This window comes from Camelus bactrianus, chromosome 15, assembly GCF_048773025.1.
Source record: "Camelus bactrianus isolate YW-2024 breed Bactrian camel chromosome 15, ASM4877302v1, whole genome shotgun sequence".
Classification (NCBI taxonomy): domain Eukaryota; kingdom Metazoa; phylum Chordata; class Mammalia; order Artiodactyla; family Camelidae; genus Camelus; species Camelus bactrianus.
In genome coordinates this window covers 57781310-57799403 of record NC_133553.1, presented here as the reverse complement: position 1 = coordinate 57799403, position 18094 = coordinate 57781310, and the positions used below count along the sequence as shown (strand labels likewise).

General features: G+C 32.2%; 1 protein-coding gene across 2 annotated transcripts in view; it reads left to right on the top strand.

Annotated features, from left to right (window-relative positions):
* Nucleotides 1-18094, top strand: part of XPO1 (exportin 1) — a 39874-nt gene that overhangs the window by 2691 nt on the left and 19089 nt on the right. The window contains exons 2-4 of one of the 2 annotated variants that reach the window (XM_074341186.1): nt 1295-1426; nt 6011-6112; nt 9626-9698. In XM_074341186.1, the coding sequence (XP_074197287.1) occupies nt 1301-1426; nt 6011-6112; nt 9626-9698 (301 nt within the window). In that variant the 5' untranslated portion in view covers nt 1295-1300. Of the gene's footprint in view, nt 1-1294; nt 1427-6010; nt 6113-7213; nt 7278-9625; nt 9699-18094 lie in introns of those variants that run through there. The other variant, XM_045514385.2, reaches the window with a different exon arrangement.

Genomic DNA, 18094 nt, shown 5'->3' with positions numbered 1-18094 from the left:
GAACGTTTTAAAATTTATAAATTAGCCAAGAAATAATGCCTTTTTCCTATCAAGCTAGTTTGTCCAAACAAAATGTAATCAAATTAGCTGGATCTTGGAAGGTTAAGAGTGGGAGAAATAGAGATGACCATCTGACCCTGTTGGGTCTAAGTACAGTAAACCAGAGGTACTTAACCTGAGGTTTCATGCATGGCTTTCAGAGTGTCCTGAATCTTCTGTATACAAAATTGTGAATTTTAAATGATTTGGCAGGAGCTATCCTGTTCCTCTGATTGTGAAGTATTTTGACCCAAAAAAGGTTGAGGAGTACTGATTTAGACAATCAGACTTAAGTGGCCCTGGCTTTGAAGAAAAAGCAACAGGAAAGATTTTTATAATGCTGGGCAAGAAAAATGTGAATGTATGCCAGCATGTTGGAGTAGAATCCTCTTAAAAGGGTAACATTGCATATGAACCAGTAGCTTTTAGCCAGTGCATTATTTGAGGTGAAGGAGCTCATTTATCTGTTACAATACAATTTGTTTTTATTTAGAAAATAGTTGGCAAGCTTTTTACAGCTTGCTTTGCCAATGAATACATGGAAATTTTTAAAAATCTTGTTTGACATATTACCGTGAAATTTTTTTTCTAGACCATATATTCAAGGAGTTTTGAATGCTTGTAATTTTAATCCCCAAATTCATTCAGGGATGAAAGATAGAAAAATATAGATGGTTTAATTGAGTGAAGAAGCTTAAATTCTGTAGAGGTTAAAGATACCAGGCTTGTTTGACTTGTGGTTCCTGCTAAATCATTGCTGTATATAGGAAAATTAATCAGCATCTTCAGTATATCTTAAAAGTTAAGGTAACATGAAATAAGGGAAAGTGAGCTTTTGCTGAACTGCTTAGACCCTACTTAGAAAAGAGGGGGAAAAAACCCATATATTTGAATTTCATCTGTACTTAAAATTTTGAGATCAAGACTGAATTGTATCAGTTTATAGGGTCATAATTTCTTTAATAATCATTTTTTAAAAGGGTTAGGGTAATTGTTTATATACATGTTAATAGAAAGAAAAGTATGCTTTTTCATGGGTCTAAAAATAAAGTGGACCCTAATGACTAATGCAGTTATGGAATACCTAAGTAATGTCAGTACTTGCTTTTATAATTTCAGTTGTTTGGGTAAAATCTCTAAAATACTAATATATTTGTGAGAACATGGTTGAAGGTAAAATGACTTGAGTAGAAACTTTTTGACTGATACTATCAAAACTTCATTAGGCACCTTACATTTTTTTCTTTATTTTCAGTAATCTATGCCAGCAATTATGACAATGTTAGCAGACCATGCAGCTCGCCAGCTGCTCGATTTCAGCCAAAAACTGGATATCAACCTTTTAGACAATGTGGTGAATTGCTTATACCATGGAGAAGGAGCCCAGGTAAAGTAGCTGATCAAAATATTACTGAAATGTAACAAAGTTGTTGGCTTTAGAATAAAACTTTCAATTACTACCTTTTTAAAAAAGTATTCTATAGTTTGTATTAAATTGGAATTATATGTTAACTCAGGTGGTCTGGAGAAAGAAGTTGCATTATATTTGGAAATGGCTTAGAATGGGATGTTTTGAAATATTATTATTATACTTGTTCTGTCCTTAACTTAAGAAAACTTTACCCCATTTAATAAAAAATAGAATCCAATGTATTAAGTGTTTTATAGATATTAAAGGTTGTGTGCACCTTATATTAAATATATTTGGAGTTAATATTATTCTATTTTTGAAATATTTAAATTACAAAAGTACTTCACAGGTAAAACTTGTTTTAAAAAACTAACAATACCAAGCATCTTTACATTGAATTTTAGCACTTGTAAAAGTGGTACTGTTATATAGTAGGGAATTATCTTACACATCATCGGTGTTTTGGTCAGTTTAAAGTTTGGGGATTTTTTTAAAATTGAGAGATATATGAGACAGGAATGTTTGTAAATTTTGTATGTTACAAGAAATTGGGCAATCTTGAGTCTTCACCTTGTGGACCTAATAATGAAGAGTTTTAAATGAGTCAAAGTTTCTGTTCTTAGATTAAAAAAAATTTAAGGTGATGTGACAAATACCTATTACTACAATTTCATTGCTCAAAAGTGCATTTCTGGTAGAGTTCAGCTAGTGCAGATGAAGTTGTTTGTATCTTCAAGATAATAATTTATATTTGCATAGTTCAACCTTGAGTGCTTTTATACTTTTTAGAAACCTGAAAGGCAGATATAGTAGTATCTTTTATAGATATTTTAAAAAGCCATGATACAGATATTAGCAAATGCATAAATATTTCTGATCCCTTCTAAAATCTAACATTGGTTTCACTATGATATAATAAAGAGAAAATTTAAAAGAAAGAAGGGCCATGAAAGTTGTATGAGTGGGAAAAAACTAGTGATTTTTGTAAGCTTATTAGTGCAATTTTATGCTCCTAAGGCTTTTGATCAGTGTTCTTGCCTCCAAAAGCATTCCTGAAAAAGTTTCATTCTTGTCCATGTTTACTACTCATACTACACATGTAGTTATCTCATTACACATTCAGCATGGACCTGTAGGCTTCATTTCATCCCAACAAGGGTATATGGAAAGCAGCTGCTTTTGGAAGAAAGTAAGGTTGAAATGCATGAAGTAAGATTGGGCTCAAATTTGACTGTATTAGAAGTACAAATTTGTAAGCCATTAGGAAGATGAGCGTTTAATTTTATCACATCATTAAACTACCACTGCTGTTTATTCTCTGTTCTTTTTCAACCTGATTCACGTCTAAAAGTATGATGACTAAACAGACCCACCTTCTAGGTTTACAACTGAAGTAGCAGTCATATGAAGAATATGCTGAAAGTACAACTTTTAGTATGTTTCACAGTGTTGAGATTTAACGATCTGTTTTTAACTTGACTTTAATAAAGAGTAGATTTAGAAAAGTATAAAGGCAAAATTAACTTTCCCAAAAGTAAGAATTTAATGTCTAGTTAGATCTCTCATAGGACAAATAAATTGCATAAAGATACTTGTTATAGATAAGGAAACAGGCTTAGAGCTTAAAGTCAATTAAGAGCCCCTTTTAGAAAAGTTGTATCTTTAAACTTCCTTGTTCAGTCAATTTTTTGAACACCACCTCTTTGGAGGTTTGTTTTAAATAAAATGTAGAAGGCTGTAGTGGAAAACATGTTTTCGCCGTTAGATGTCATATTTTTTTTCCAGTAAGTTTTCCAGTCATTCCTCTGTAGAGTCTCATCTACAAAGTGTTGCCTACCTTTTAAGAGACTAATGGATTTGTATTGAGGTTTTGTAAAGAACCTGTAATCGGTGCTTGATAGTTAGAAGGCATTCTGTTTAAAGGGTACTTTTGAAAGTATGATTTAGCATATGTGATGTAAGCTCATTATTTTAAAATATAGTTTGGTGGGCTTTTTCTGTTTGTTTTTGGTCTGTCACTAAATATGTACTTAAAGCAGCTAGAAATTATGCTAATTAAGTTTTCAAACTCACCTATATATAGCCTAACTTTTTTAAAAGGACTATATAACTTTGGAGGGGAAGAAATTATTAGAAGGGTGGCTTTTAATCTGTAGATAGAACTTTTGCCAAAATTGGTAGTATAGTAGAATATTTAATATTGTAACATTAGAACTACCTTCTGTTATAAACATTTTTTCTATTTTTAGGAAGTAGGCCGCTAGGAAAAAAAATGGAAGAGTTGGGTGTTTTCTCCAATATTGTGTTAAGTGTCCTGAACTCTTTTTTTCTATTGCTTAGCAACTAAAATACTTTCACCATTCAGTTAGTAACACAGGGAGATGCCAGATTTTCTCTCTTTAGTTTCTTTTGTATCCTTTTTAACCCCTCCTGGAGTTCTAAGTTAATAAAAGAATATATTATGTAAGGACAGTGGGATTCCGACAAATTAAAGACACTAAGATGCAAATATTAGAAGTAACTTCAGAGAGAAAAATTACAACGAAAAGGATGACTTAAAAGGAAGGAACAAGAACAAGGTTTTTAGAGACTGAAATAAATGGGGACAGTTGTGGGAAGTATTTGTTTGTGTATAGAATGCTTGTCTCTTCAGAAAATCTGATAAAGTTGTATCTAGACCAAATAATTTTCACTAGGCATGGATCTTTGATATACTTTATCCTCTTAATGTTTGTTACTATTGTATATGCAAGTCTCTAGTTAGAAATGAGTATCTAGTTACATATTCTTAGGGAGAAAATCAAAACTAGTAAAATGGGCTTTGGCCCTAGATAACTCACTTCACTATGCTCTCTCTTGTTGGTTATTATATAACACAACTATAAACCTTTAAAGTTATCAGTCCCTTAATGAAATCAAATTTAAAATATATAATTGTATTTCAAGAACTTACACTCCAGCTCTAAGTACAGACCCTTAGGGTGGAACCTAGGCACCTGATTTTTCTTTCAAGTTCCACAGTGTTTCTGGTGTTATTGTTAGGGTACAGAACAACTACCTCATTTAGTGGGTGTGCATTTGTTGACGTTTTCTTTTAAACAGTAAGCAGTGTTTATTGATGGTTGATTAATAGGGGAAAAAATCATGAATGATAATTATATCTGTTATCCGAGGAAAAGAATTCTTAACATCAAAGCCACAAGAGAAGTACGATTTTTTTTTTGTAAATTGGAATAAAAGCCTTCTTAAAGATTATGTGTTGTCTGTGTCACAGATAGTTTAAATAATAATGCTTTCTTCCCCATTTTTTTGTACTTTCTTGTTTATAACCCATAGAATCAAAACCTTGATCAGGTGGTCTAAAAGAAGGATAATTGACTAATTTTAAAACCTACAAACTTTTGCTTACAACATGTGATAGAAATAGGTACAAGATAGGATTCGGTTGAGCTACAAAATAGCCTGTAAAGGTGAAAAAGATTAAGCTATTGTTTCTCGAAAAAAAATCGATAGGATTATCAGCCTTTGATAAAATGTAGTGTTCATATCATATGAAAAACTAACAGTTAAAATGAAGAAGCTAGATAAAGTCAAGATGGCTAGATCTTCAAAACTATCAATTGTCAATCATACCTCAGTAAAACTGAGGGAAGAAAACTGTCAAATGCAAAAAGCAAATTGCAGAAGGATTTCTGTAGTATACTACATATATAGTATACTACAATACTTAGTAACCACACAACCGTATTTGTGAAATTTATACACATGTTGTGAAAATACAGACAGGAAAACACTAAATTCATAAAAGTTAATTATCTCTAAAGAAAGTTACAAAGTTCCGTAAGTTTTAGATCTTAACTTTAAAAAAAAAGACAAAGTGCAGCAAAATCTTAACATTTGTTAATTCTAGATGGTGGTTTCATAGGTTTAAATATTTCTGTGTTTGCATTATAGAAATACAAAAGCAAAAAAAATTCAAAATAAGTTAGGATGTAATATATGAAATCAAGATTTTCAGAGATAAAAGTATATTTACAAAAAATTGAAGAGACTTTTAAAAAGGTTTACAGGTCTTAATGTTTTATATTGTCTACATGTATCTGAGGTTTGTAGACGTACTTAGACCTAACTTTTATCAGTCTTCCCATGAAATAAAATTTTACAGTTTGTTAGAGGTATCTTGGTGACTCTTACACACCAAAGTATATACCATTACATACATAATTTATCTAAGTATATGTGAATGTTATATGTTGCTTTTGGTTAGTTGTGTGCTGTGAGTACTTTGATTATGTCAGAGTAGATCTTTGTTACAATTGATTGAATTTAAGTTCACTTTTGAGAATAACAAATAAAGCAGATAATTAAAAAACTTGTTTCAAAGGAATGCTCCCATTTTTAATTGATGTTTAAGAGTGATGATGGACACATTTATTTCTATAAGGACTAATTCTTGAGTGTTTCTGAAAGTTGATAGGATCATTGTTCTATTATGATTTGTCTTTGCTCAATATAATTCAAAAGAACAAGTTAGCTTAAAATTCTTTTTGTGTATTTTAGCAAAGAATGGCTCAAGAAGTACTGACGCATTTAAAGGAGCATCCTGATGCATGGACAAGAGTCGACACAATTTTGGAATTTTCACAGAATATGAACACGAAAGTAAGCAAGTGGTGGTTTTAAAATCCATTATTTCTTCTTTTCTTCCAGTCATAAACTTTGAGGAAGGTATCTCATTTTTAGTATTAGCATTTGTTATCTCAAATCATTTAATAATGTTAACTTATTTCAAAATTTAGTGTTAAATATAGAATTAATTCTTGCAAATAGTCCTAAGAATTATGAATGAAGTTTTGTAATTGGGACTAGTATGCAAGGTGGCTTTTTTGTTGTTTGGGGTTTTTGTTTTTGTTTTTTCTTTTTAGAATATGTGTACAGATCTAAATAAATTCTGAATGTTATTCAGAGATGAAACATGACATCAGAGGAATTATTTTGGGCAAGTAATCAATATAATACAGGCTAGGCACCTCCAAAACCAAGTTGCGTGGGCAGCCTAAGACCCTACTCCATGGTACCAATGCTTTTAATGGGACAGCACTCAGTTTTTATTTGCAATTGAAAATGTTATCATTTGGGTCCTTTTTTCTTAAGTTTGAACAGAAGGGTTGATCAAAATGTGTTTTTACTGTTTAGGCTTGATGATTCACACTTTTCTTTAAACTGCCTTAAAGTAATAAAATACCGTGCATGGCATTCTGTTCAAATATACACAAGGTTTCCACTTGATATACATTGTGTTAAAACAGAAAATGGCCATGTTCACTTCTGTTTCTGAAATCAGACTGTGTTAATTAACAGTTTTAAAATACTAATTAGTTTTGACATCTTAAATTTTAGGGCAAAAATACAGTCCAGAACTTCCTCAAAGTGCTAACCTTAAGTAACATAACAGTGTTTGCCTGTTTGCTTGCCTGGTAAATTTTGCTTTTTATACTGACAGACATTACTAATGTTTAAGTTGATTTATCAACAGTATTTTTAAAAACTCAAATTTGTCTTGTGAAAAATGAGATGATTAGAGGAACAGAAAGAAAGCAACAGGTAAAGAATTCTTCAATTTACATAAATTACAAATGATTTGGTGCTAAATTTATGCACTATGACATTTGGCTTTTATGCAATCATTTTTTTTTTCTTTAAAGATGTTAACACTACCTGATATTAATCATAATGTTCCATTATGTTGATTGCTTGTAATAGGAAGAAAAGGGGTGTCTTCCTGTGCAACTGACACAGCTAGGCTTTGACGGCAGGCCTCCACAAGGTCTACCCTTTTGATTCCCTTTAACTGAATTCTGTTCATCAATTGTTTTTGTTTCATGGGCGGTGGGAGGGGAAATGGGAATTCAATGCATAAAATAAGTATTTCTAAGGGCTCAGTAGAAATTTCTACCATAGGGATCATTTCATGCATTTATTTTTTCATTTAGTCTTTGCTGTTATCTGTCCCTCATCTTCATAACTCAGCAGTGGATTTCTCAAGTCCTGAAATGTAAAGCAGAAAAGTAATACTTCAGAATGATTGGATTATTTATGTGTATTTCCGAAGTAGTTATTTATTACTGGCCCTCAGATTTGGCTGTCACTTCAAATTTTTTTAATCAAAATACTCCTTTTCAAAGAAATGTGGATTTTCTTCATATGTAGTGTCTTAATGTATAGGAGGGTTTGGGTTTTTAGGATATTATGATGGTGATCTGTATATTCCTTTGAACTAACTTGTGAAAAGCTTTTATTGGGCTTCCTGCCTCAGCCCTGTTGGCAGAAAGAGGAAAATATGAATTGTATCTTCAGCAAGCTTGTGCTACTTTTTTACAGTTGGAGAAAGGACTAGAGGTTAGTAAATAGGTAATTTAGGTAACAAAGTATCAGACATAAAGGAAGAAGTAAGTAAATGAATGCAGCAATGAAGGGGGGAATATTCTTCAGTTAAAAACGGTAAGCTGAAAATGCATTGGCTAAATATATGGTGAAGTTATCATTAAGATTACTTTTCAACTGGTGTTTTTATGGTGGGTTTTATTTCCTAGTTTTTTTAAAGATCTTTTTAGTTGGTTGAGAATTAGCAAGGGGACATACCATGTCATAAGAAGTGCATTATTTTGACTTAACTAAAACTTTTAACACTGATTTCATGCCTATAAAATTAATTTAAAGCAAGTTTAGTGTAGTATGTTTTTAAGAGTTAGTTTAGAATTTCAGTCGATGAGAAACGGTGCTTTTTTAAAATTTATTGACATTTTTCTGAGACCTAGACCTATAAAGAGATGTAAATGAACAGAATAGAAAGCTTCACCATTTGCTGCTGATTATGAAACTTTTAATGGCATCAAATTTATAATTTGTAATTTCAGAATTTTGCTTTGGCCTTTTTATTTTTGAAGTCTTTTTAAGGAATGTTCTGCAAATGTAGGATTTTAGTTTGAAATGGCAGAAATTTTCTTAAAAGTATGAAATGTTGAAAATGAAAGAAAACAGCAAAAACATTTACTGTTTGAGCACAATGTAGTTTGGGACAGTCTATATTGTGCTTGGATAAAGAGTGCATTCACATGATCCCTTTGGTTGAAATACTAATGCTCCTATTTTATTGTGTGATGACTAACCATTTTAAAGATGAACTCTTATTCTCAGCCAAAACTTGCAATCTGAGGTTATATGTCTATATATGAATGAGTTTACCTTTCAGGTATTGTAGCTGATTCTTCCCTAATTCAACCAGATGAAACATACCACAACAATTTTGACCCTTTTCTTCCTCCTGTCTATCCACACTAATTGGTCATGGTAATAATTTTGGGTCGTGACTTCTATAGCCTTATAAATTGTTATAAATATTGTTGACTATTTAGAGTGAGTAATCAGCAGGAGGGACAAAATGGCTTGAAAGTGGTATTTGTATTTATTAACTTAATTATATTTTTAGTTATCGCTTTTATATTTGGAAGGAATACCTGAAAGGTAGATACAGATTGCAACATGCATTTGTGTATTATTTTGACTGTGCACAAAAGTTTATCTTTAAATTAGTAGAAATAGCAACTATAAGGGTGGGGTTAAAATTTAAAATTAAACCCGTGGGCTGTCTTGCTGCTCCTTAAGTAACACACCAGTGATATTTGTAAACACTTTTCTGTAGAAGGTATCTGTGACAATACTTTAATACTTGGCCAAGAGCTTACAACTTCTAGAAGATGGTAGGAAGCTTGAGAGCATCCAAGCTGCTAAATTCTTAGGAGCCTGGTCGTGTTAAAGTACGTGAGCCTATAAGCAGTCATTTATGCTGTGAATTCATATCTGGCTGCTGCTTTTCCTCCTACAGACTAAGCCCATTTGGCTGCTAAAGGGCTTTTTATTTGGTTCCTCCTCCTGGTGTGAGCATGTATAAACAGCAGGACGTTAAATAGAGTAGTAAACAATGAAATGAGGAAAATGCATGAAAACTCAGTATATGGGTGAATAGATCCTTGTTTAATATATGTAATAAAACTTGGTAGCATAATGTTTTTGAAACTTTAGCTGTAAATGTGTGAATGTCTGTCCATTTGTGAATCCTGAAAGTTGCCAGTCTTACAGCAATATATTCACATCCTTCTATTCTCCAATTTTCAGTATTATGGACTACAAATTTTGGAAAATGTGATAAAAACAAGGTGGAAGATTCTTCCAAGGAACCAGTGCGAAGGTAGGAAAATGTAAAGAATTGTAAATTCAGAATTTATTATTCCTGGCATTTTTATTATAGTTGAGTATTGGACAGAGAGAATGTGTTGAATCTTTAGTAATTTATTATGTTGTGATGGATTACTGCTTTCATCATGTGGTAAGGCAGGTTTTATTTATATTTGGTGGCAAGGGAAGAATAAGGTGGTTTTTTGTGGAAAAGCAGAGACCAGACTGGTCAGACTTTCTACAGTAAATATTGTGGTGGAAAATTTGTTTCAACTCATAGTTAATCTGGACCATGTTTGAAGTGAATGAAATTTGAATATGTGCTCTTATGCATTGCTTTAAGCTTATCAGACAGTAAGAAGGTAATGAGTTGTAATACATGGAATAACAAATTAAAAGCAGAGCAGAGGTAAAACCACGTTTTAAAAATCACAAGGCTTTACCTTTTGAAATTCTGGTCATACTTTATAGGAGGTTCACTTCTGAAATAAGGAAAGATAAAAAATGAAGATATGGTGATGCCTGGTATTCATGTTTTAACTTTTTCCCTTATGTACTATCTCGGCAAAAGTAGTCACAGTTTAAGAAACCTGGGGCAAGTTTAGTCTCTTGGAATTCCTTAATGCGGTTACTTCCAGTTTTCACATATAGCCTTATTATCTACTTTTTATTACTTGTTTAATCTCTGAAACATGTAAAAGGAAGTGTGGACTTTATAATGGGAATCATACTACTTCGGGTGGTGTTTTCTTCTATTAAATTATGTCCCCTTTGACTATTGCTCTTTAAGATGTTGTCTTTCACCTGCTTTCTCATGTCATTTTTATGGTGGGATAGTGACCTGGATTTACCCAGTCTGACCTACATCTTGACATCTTTGTAGCATGTTCAGAGGTGAATGGGACAATTTTTAATGGCAATACACCTAATACACCTTAAGCTGGATTAAGAATGGTAGTACAGGAAGAAATACTGCTCTCAAAAAAGATTCCTGTTTCTTTAAATGTTTTATTTTGGTTTGAAACCATTTTAGATCACATTTTGTGACCTCAGAAATTAGTAAGTACAGTTTGACTGTGTGGCCCAAATAGACAAATGGTTCATCACTACTTGTTGGGACCTTAGGAGCAGTCCTGGTTCCTTTACTACTATTGTTTTATATTTGTTGTTTGAGCCTCAAATTAAACTTCAGTTCCTTTTTGTTGGTACCATACCAACAAAAAAATGTTTAATTTTCTACTTCAGTACCATTTTACCATAGTAAGTCCCTCTTTAATTTCTAAACACCTAGACCTCTGCTTCCTGTGATGTAAGGATTGTGCTAGATGATCCTCCCAAGATACTTTCCAATAAAATTAAATGATTTAAAATAATACTAGCTTATCAAAGTCATGGTTGTATTTGTTACTGAAAAAAATTAGAGGATAAAGTTCTCCCTGAGGAATTGACATTTTTTGCTTTCTACATGAATGGGAGTGGTATTTTTTAGTTTTTATCATAAAATCAAAAGCTATGTATTTCTTTTAAATATCGAATATACACATATTCTAGGTGGCATATGATTTTAATTTTGACAGTATAGTCATCTTGTTTGGAAAAAAGATGGGGGAGAGGTGGTGGTGGTTTTATTCTGTGTTGGTGAAATACTTCATTTCTCTTAAAGCAGTACTTTAAAAAAAAAAACATCAGAATTACCTTTCCCCCTGCATTTTCCTTTGGCACTAGTGATAAGATTAAGTGAGAAAGGGAGGAGGGTATAGCTCAAGTGGTAGAGCACATGCTTAACATACAGAAGGTCCCCAGTACCTCCTCTAAAAAAAAATAAGATAAATAAGTAAACCTAATTACCTCCCCCCAAAATTAAAAAAAAAAAAGATTAAGTGGACTGTAAACTTCTCTAAAAGTACCTGAAGTTAGTATCACACACTGACTTGGTTAGTGGTTGTCACTGACAGTGAAGTCATTACATGGAGGGAAAATGTAATTTCTAGTGTCTTTCAGAGGCTCATTATTAAAAGAGCAAGTAAAATGGCTCCCAGAGAATGTTAGTGAACTCTAGCTTTAGATATGCAACAGCAACTTTGCATGATGCGTTTAATGACTTGTGTTTTTAAGGTAATTGATCTCACTTATAAAACTTTGGAAAACATACTCAGTACTGTATTTTAAAATTCTTTCCAACTTTGTCAATACTGGGAAGCTTCTACAATCTTAAGATTTTTTTATCTCACAAAATAAACTAACATTTCTGAGTGTTAATTTTCCTTCGTCTTTAGTAGTATTGGAAATACATTAGTATAACCTCCAAACTATTATGCATTCTTTTTGTTTGTAATTGTCATATCTTTTAAAGTATAGCTAGTATTTGTCCAATTTTCTTAGCATATATGTGGGACATATATTGTGTATCTGCCTTGTACAAAGCACTATTAGATATTAAGACTATGTAAATATATCCCTGCATCAAAGTGTTAAAGGTGGGAAGATAAAATGTAGGTTAAAAATAATGAGAGCATTAAATTAGGTGTATATGTGAGTGCTACATATGCTAAAAGGGAATAATCAGGTTGGGCCCTGTAGATAAGCTCATTCATGAAAAGTGGAAATGCTTGATTTTGATGTATTTTAAAGGAAGGATAGATTTGGCTCTACAAACAGCAAGCCAGAACAAGTTTTATACATTTTTTTTTTTTTTTCAAATCTAACCTTTATTTTATCTGCTTTCAGGTTCTTGTCCATAAGCAAATGTTAAATTTTCATGTGTTCTTTTAGGGGAATGGCATTTTCAGCTTAGGGCTTTTATCTAAAGCCCTTTGCCAGGAAAATAACCTGACAATTCTAGACTGAGTCAGATGTCTCTTGCTGTGTGTTCCCTTAGTGAGTCCTGTACCAGTGGATCACAGAGCAAAATTTTAATGAACAAAAGACAGAGCTAATAGTCAAATAAGGACATTAAAAAAAAACATTTAATTAAAAGATACTTTAATAAAAATAGAGTAAGGGAGATATAACATTTATAATCATTTTAATGAATTTAATTTATGTAATACAAAATTTACTGCATTGCTCTGGTTTTTATCATTTAGTTTTAGGTCAGAAAATGTTTCTTTCTGTTTGGTCACCCCAACCTGTACCCACTGTAACCTTTATCCTATTTGGCTGTTGCTATTTTTCTTTTCCTTGTCCCTCCAAATATAAACAATGCTACCAGGGATCAGAGAATGTCTTTATTGCATTCTTACTCCTTGGTATATAGGTGTTCAGTTAATAATTATTTAATTAATGAATTGCTTATTATTACTTCAGTGACTGGCAGTCACTGTTTGGAATTCATTCCTCTAAGAGCCTAATGACTTCCCCAATATTTTTTGCTTTTACGTGTATTTATAGTTGATATCTTAGAGGTTCAGTTTTAAAGTGAGTGTTTACATAGATGAGTTGTTGTAACTCAAGACAATTATTTTTGACTTAAGAAAGACAAGAAATTTTAAAAATGAAGTAGAATAATTTCCAAATAGGGAGTGGTTACTAGTCACTGAAGTAATTAAAGGTACACTAAGACTTGTCAGTGGTATTGATTCTGTCTTGTCTGCAGTATACATCAACTTGCATTATGCAGGTAACTTCCTTCCTTTTAAAAATAATTTTTGTATTTGGTTTAGAAAATTTAAACCATAATGAAAGGGCAAGGGAGACCTTTGTCTCTCCCTGAAAAAAAAAATCTTTGTAAAGGAATCTCTTTTTTTTTAACCAAAGGATTATGTTTTAATCTGTTAAGTGATAAAGCCATACTATCTTGATTGTCCTGCATGGTTTTTGGTATATGATATAAGTGGTAATGTATGTGAAGTCTTCTATATATCTAGGTGCTGACCGTGGATAAACACAGTGTGTGTTGCCAGCCTTTTTCCACAAATATTCCCATTTCTTTCCGTTTCACCAAATAACCATATAGTAGTCTCAAATTACCTTGACAGTTCTGCAGTAGCATCCTAACTGGGCTCATTAACCACTCATGTGTATATGTTGTGTCCCTTGTAATATATTCACTACAAAGAATTAAACATGATATTTTTAAAACAGAACTAACTAATCAGGTCACTCCCATGCTTTAAATCTTCCGTTGTACTGAATATCATGTTTAACATGTTGCCTTTAAGCAATAGTGGCTTTTAAAAATTATTTGCTTTGGCCCTTTTTTAAGTTGTATTGAGGTATATTTGACATACACAATAAATTGCATGTGTTAAAGTATACAATTTGATTTTGACTTGTGTACACCCATGAAATCACCAGTATAATCAAGACCTTCATCTTTGTGGTTGCCTTCTTTACATCCCCAGCTCCCAATCTGCTTTCTCTCACTCACTTGATTAGCTAGAAGTAGAATGACTACATCACATGGTAGGTGTATGTTTAACTGCCCAAGTGTTTTTTTAAAATGGTTGTATCCCTTTACGTTCTTAGTAGCAGTATATGAATATGCTTCACATTCTCACCAAAGCTTGGCATGGTCAGTGTTTTTCATTCTAGCCACTATAGCACATATATAATGGCTTATCACTGGTTTTAATTTCTGTTTCCCTAATGACTAATTCTGTTGAGCTTCCTTCGCATTGTGTTTGGCTCTTAAACAAATCCTTGAGAAGTTTTTTTTTCCTCCCATAGAATGTAATGTTTGAAACATCAATATAATCTGAGATTTGACAGACAAGCCTATATTTGCCAGCTTTATACTATGATAGGATAATAAAAAGAATATAGTATTGGTTGGATTTATTTTATCTAATAAAACAAAGAGTATTTTTTCAAGATGTTCTTTTTACATTTCAGCACCATACATAATTGGCAGAAACTATTTTCCCACCACTGCTGGTTAAGGTAACAATTTGGTCCCTCCAGAGTTTCCTAATTTTGTGAAACTTCCATAAGAGGTCCTTACTTGAAGCCTATAACAATGCCTAATCCTTACTTCGCATCCACATAGGAGACAGGAACTATCTATAAACTTTATAAAAGGGGGGTGGATTTTAATATAATTGTTTTTTGTTATAGGGAAAGTGTATAATTCATTCTTGGTAAGTAATTCACAGTATTGTGCAACCATCATTACTGTCATCTCCAGAATTTTTTCATCCTCCCAATTGAAACTACCCATTAAACATTAACTCTCCAGTACACTCTCTCCCCTGTCCTTTTTAGCCATTATTATACTTTTTGTCTCTGAATTTGCCTATTCTAGGTAATTCCTAAGTGCAATCATACAGTGTTTTGTCTCATTCATTTCAAATGGCCTGTTTCTAGGGTTCATCCATGTTGCAGCATCTGTCAGAATTTTATTCCTTTTTAAGGCTGAATAATACTTCATTAGAGGTCTTGTTCAGTATTGGTTTGAGGCCATAAATCCATTTAAGAATAATTTTAAGGATTTTAGAAACTACTTTTAAAAACTACTAAACATGTAGGCAGTAAGTTACAGTCTAATTCTAGCCTATCTAATGGTTACGAACTGTTTTTTAGCTATTTCTCATTTTGCTGTTCTCACAAGTATTTCATTGAGTGAGGAGTAGGAACATTATTCTGAATTCCTTTGGACAATAAGGGAAAGAGGAACAAACAGCTTTATTTTAGTGACTTACCTTTCTGATGATCACTGGTGGTGGTTTACATGGATAGATGTTTAATACTGTGGCATGAGAAAAGAGCCTTTCTTTTGATTATACATGGCTTTGATGGAGGAATCTGATTATAGAGTAAACAAACATTTAAAGTAATTAGAAGGGTGGGAAGGGATGAATTGGGAGTTCGAGATTTCAGAAACTAATACAAAATAGACAAACAAGTTTATACTGTATAGTACAAGGAACTAAATTTAGTATCTTATAGTAACTTACGGTGGAAAACTATGAAAATGAATATTTGTATGTTCCTATATGACTGAAACATTGTGCTATACACCAGAAACTGACACAACATGGTAAACTGACTATACTTCAATAAAAATATATTTTTAAAAATTAAAAATAAATAAAGTAATTTGATTGTATACTTTTAAGAATTGCACAGTGATTGGGACTGAATTGAATTCAGTTTTGCCTATCTATAGCTTTATGTTTGTAATAGTGTGTTAAGGCTTTCCATTTTCTGTGGTGTAGGAGAATTAGCCACTATGGAAGAAAAGGATAGGTATGTGCAACTTTTTAACTCATATTTTACAGTTTGTCTAGGAATGCATTTTCCTCTTTAATAGGTAGAATCCTGTATTTGATTAAAAATTTAATGTATGGCAGTGTCACTGACTAGCTAAGATGCTCATGTATAACCTTATGATTTAAATTTAGAAAATGCCTTTGTCTCCGTGGGATATGGCACTATCAATATATTGTAGTCAGTAAGTTCTGATTTTAAAGGGTTTTAGTGAAATTTGTTTATGAAGATCAAATTCTGTTATACATTTCTTTTACCCTATCATTAAGTATCCACATACTTGTAAGATATTCCTGGGGGTTAAGATTATTAATATTGCCAGGTAAATAACTTGCAAGATGATATGTAACTTCTAAGTCATGATGGGAGTTACTTAAATTTCACCTTTTTAGCTAACATAGAGTTGATACTATCCACTTACAAGATTGTACAGACTACTTGGCGTGCTTAGTTTTAATTTGAAATGGGAATGTCAAGGACATTTTTTTCTTGACGTTGAGAAATAGAGTTGGATTGTGAAAGATAAATGCATAAAACTCTTGGAAATGGGAAATCCATGTGTCATAAGCTGCTTTCCAGTTACTAGTTAGGCATTTTTGTACTAGTGTATCTTATTTTGAAGAAATTATATAGATGGCTGGCCCATTTTTTAAAAGTAATACTTTTCAATAAATAATTTGAAGGTTTACTTTAAAAACTTGGGAGGTGAATTTTTTCTTCCTATTTAGAAGAATGAGGCTATGGATATAAGTATGATAGATCATTGTATGAGTCCTTTGAAAAACTTAGCACAGTAACCACAGAAGAGCATAATTGTGCTTGTCAGTGGCACACAAAGTTTATGAATGAGAACTCTTCAGTGGAATATTGTTGGGTTTGTTTTTTTAACATGTATACTTTTAAGTTTTCCTGATTTCCAAGGAAGAGCTTAGAAGGCTGTTGCAAGAAATAAGTTTCTTCACATACATTTTTAAAATAATTGGAAACAGACCATTTCTGATTAGCATAGTATTTATTTGGTATGAAGTCTGGTAAAGGTAGTTCTTGTTTTGAGAAATTTGTTTCACATAAATGTCAGTTTTGCAACTGACAGACAGCTAATTCATTTGGCACAAAGAATAAGAGACACTAGGAATGAATTATTTTCTGTCGAATCTCAGATGGTTTTCTGTTAAATCTCAGAAGCTTTGCTACTTACAAACAGTTGACTTTTCTACTTTGATGTGTGACACTTTCTTTTTTAAATGTGCAGTTCACACTTGGAAAATTGTTCTTAATTGAGCTGCTTTTATTTTTTTAATTTTGGATAAACAATGAGAAGGAATTTGGAGGAGTTATATGGTACTTAATCAAATAAGCTTTGTACATAGCAGTAGGAGATTTTAGACAGACACTTTTATGTGTAGTACTCTATCAGAAAACTTGTTTATATATAGTTCCAGTTCTTTGAGTGAATGGAAGGTACTGATCATTGTAGAGTGACATTAAATTGAGACTTTATTGTCTCTGAGAACTGTATAATTATGACTACTTACCACGTTTTTCCTGTTTTCACCTTTTACTCTTTGCTCCATCAACAGGTGAATTTCAGAAGCCTCTGAAAAGAGGAAGAAGGGATTTAATTGATTTAATTGGTAATAGAAGAGTTGAAGGATCTGTTTGATCCTGTTTTCTTATTCTCTGAGGCTGAGAAAAGCCTCTAGATTTCAACTAGAGGCAGCAACTGTAGTTTTACTCTTGTTCCTTATGACAGATTTAGAAGAAAATTACTGAGTCTCTTATTATTTGGTATTGTCAGTCATTTAATCTGAGAGAGTAGGTTGTATTTTTGGTTTTGTTTTAAACTGTGTTTTTATCTGTTACTTATTTAGAGGTTTCAGAAGGGTGCTTTTTTGTTAGATTAGAATGGCCCTTTTCCTTAATTTTTAGGGGCCTTAATGATAGTAATTTATATGTAAAGAATAGAAGAGTCAGCAATGCCAGAATTATGTTTTGATTAGGTCTAGTGGGTATTAGGACATGAGGTTTTTGTGTGGATTTCCCTAAGTGGTATGATTTAGCACTACTTTTAAAATAAAATTGATTCCCCTAGTTTTTTTTTTTTAAATCACCTTATTGAATCTAGACCTGATTTTATTTTGTGTCCACAAAGCCCCTTATTTTTTAAAAAATAATTTGACTGTAGAACCATTGCCCAAAAAA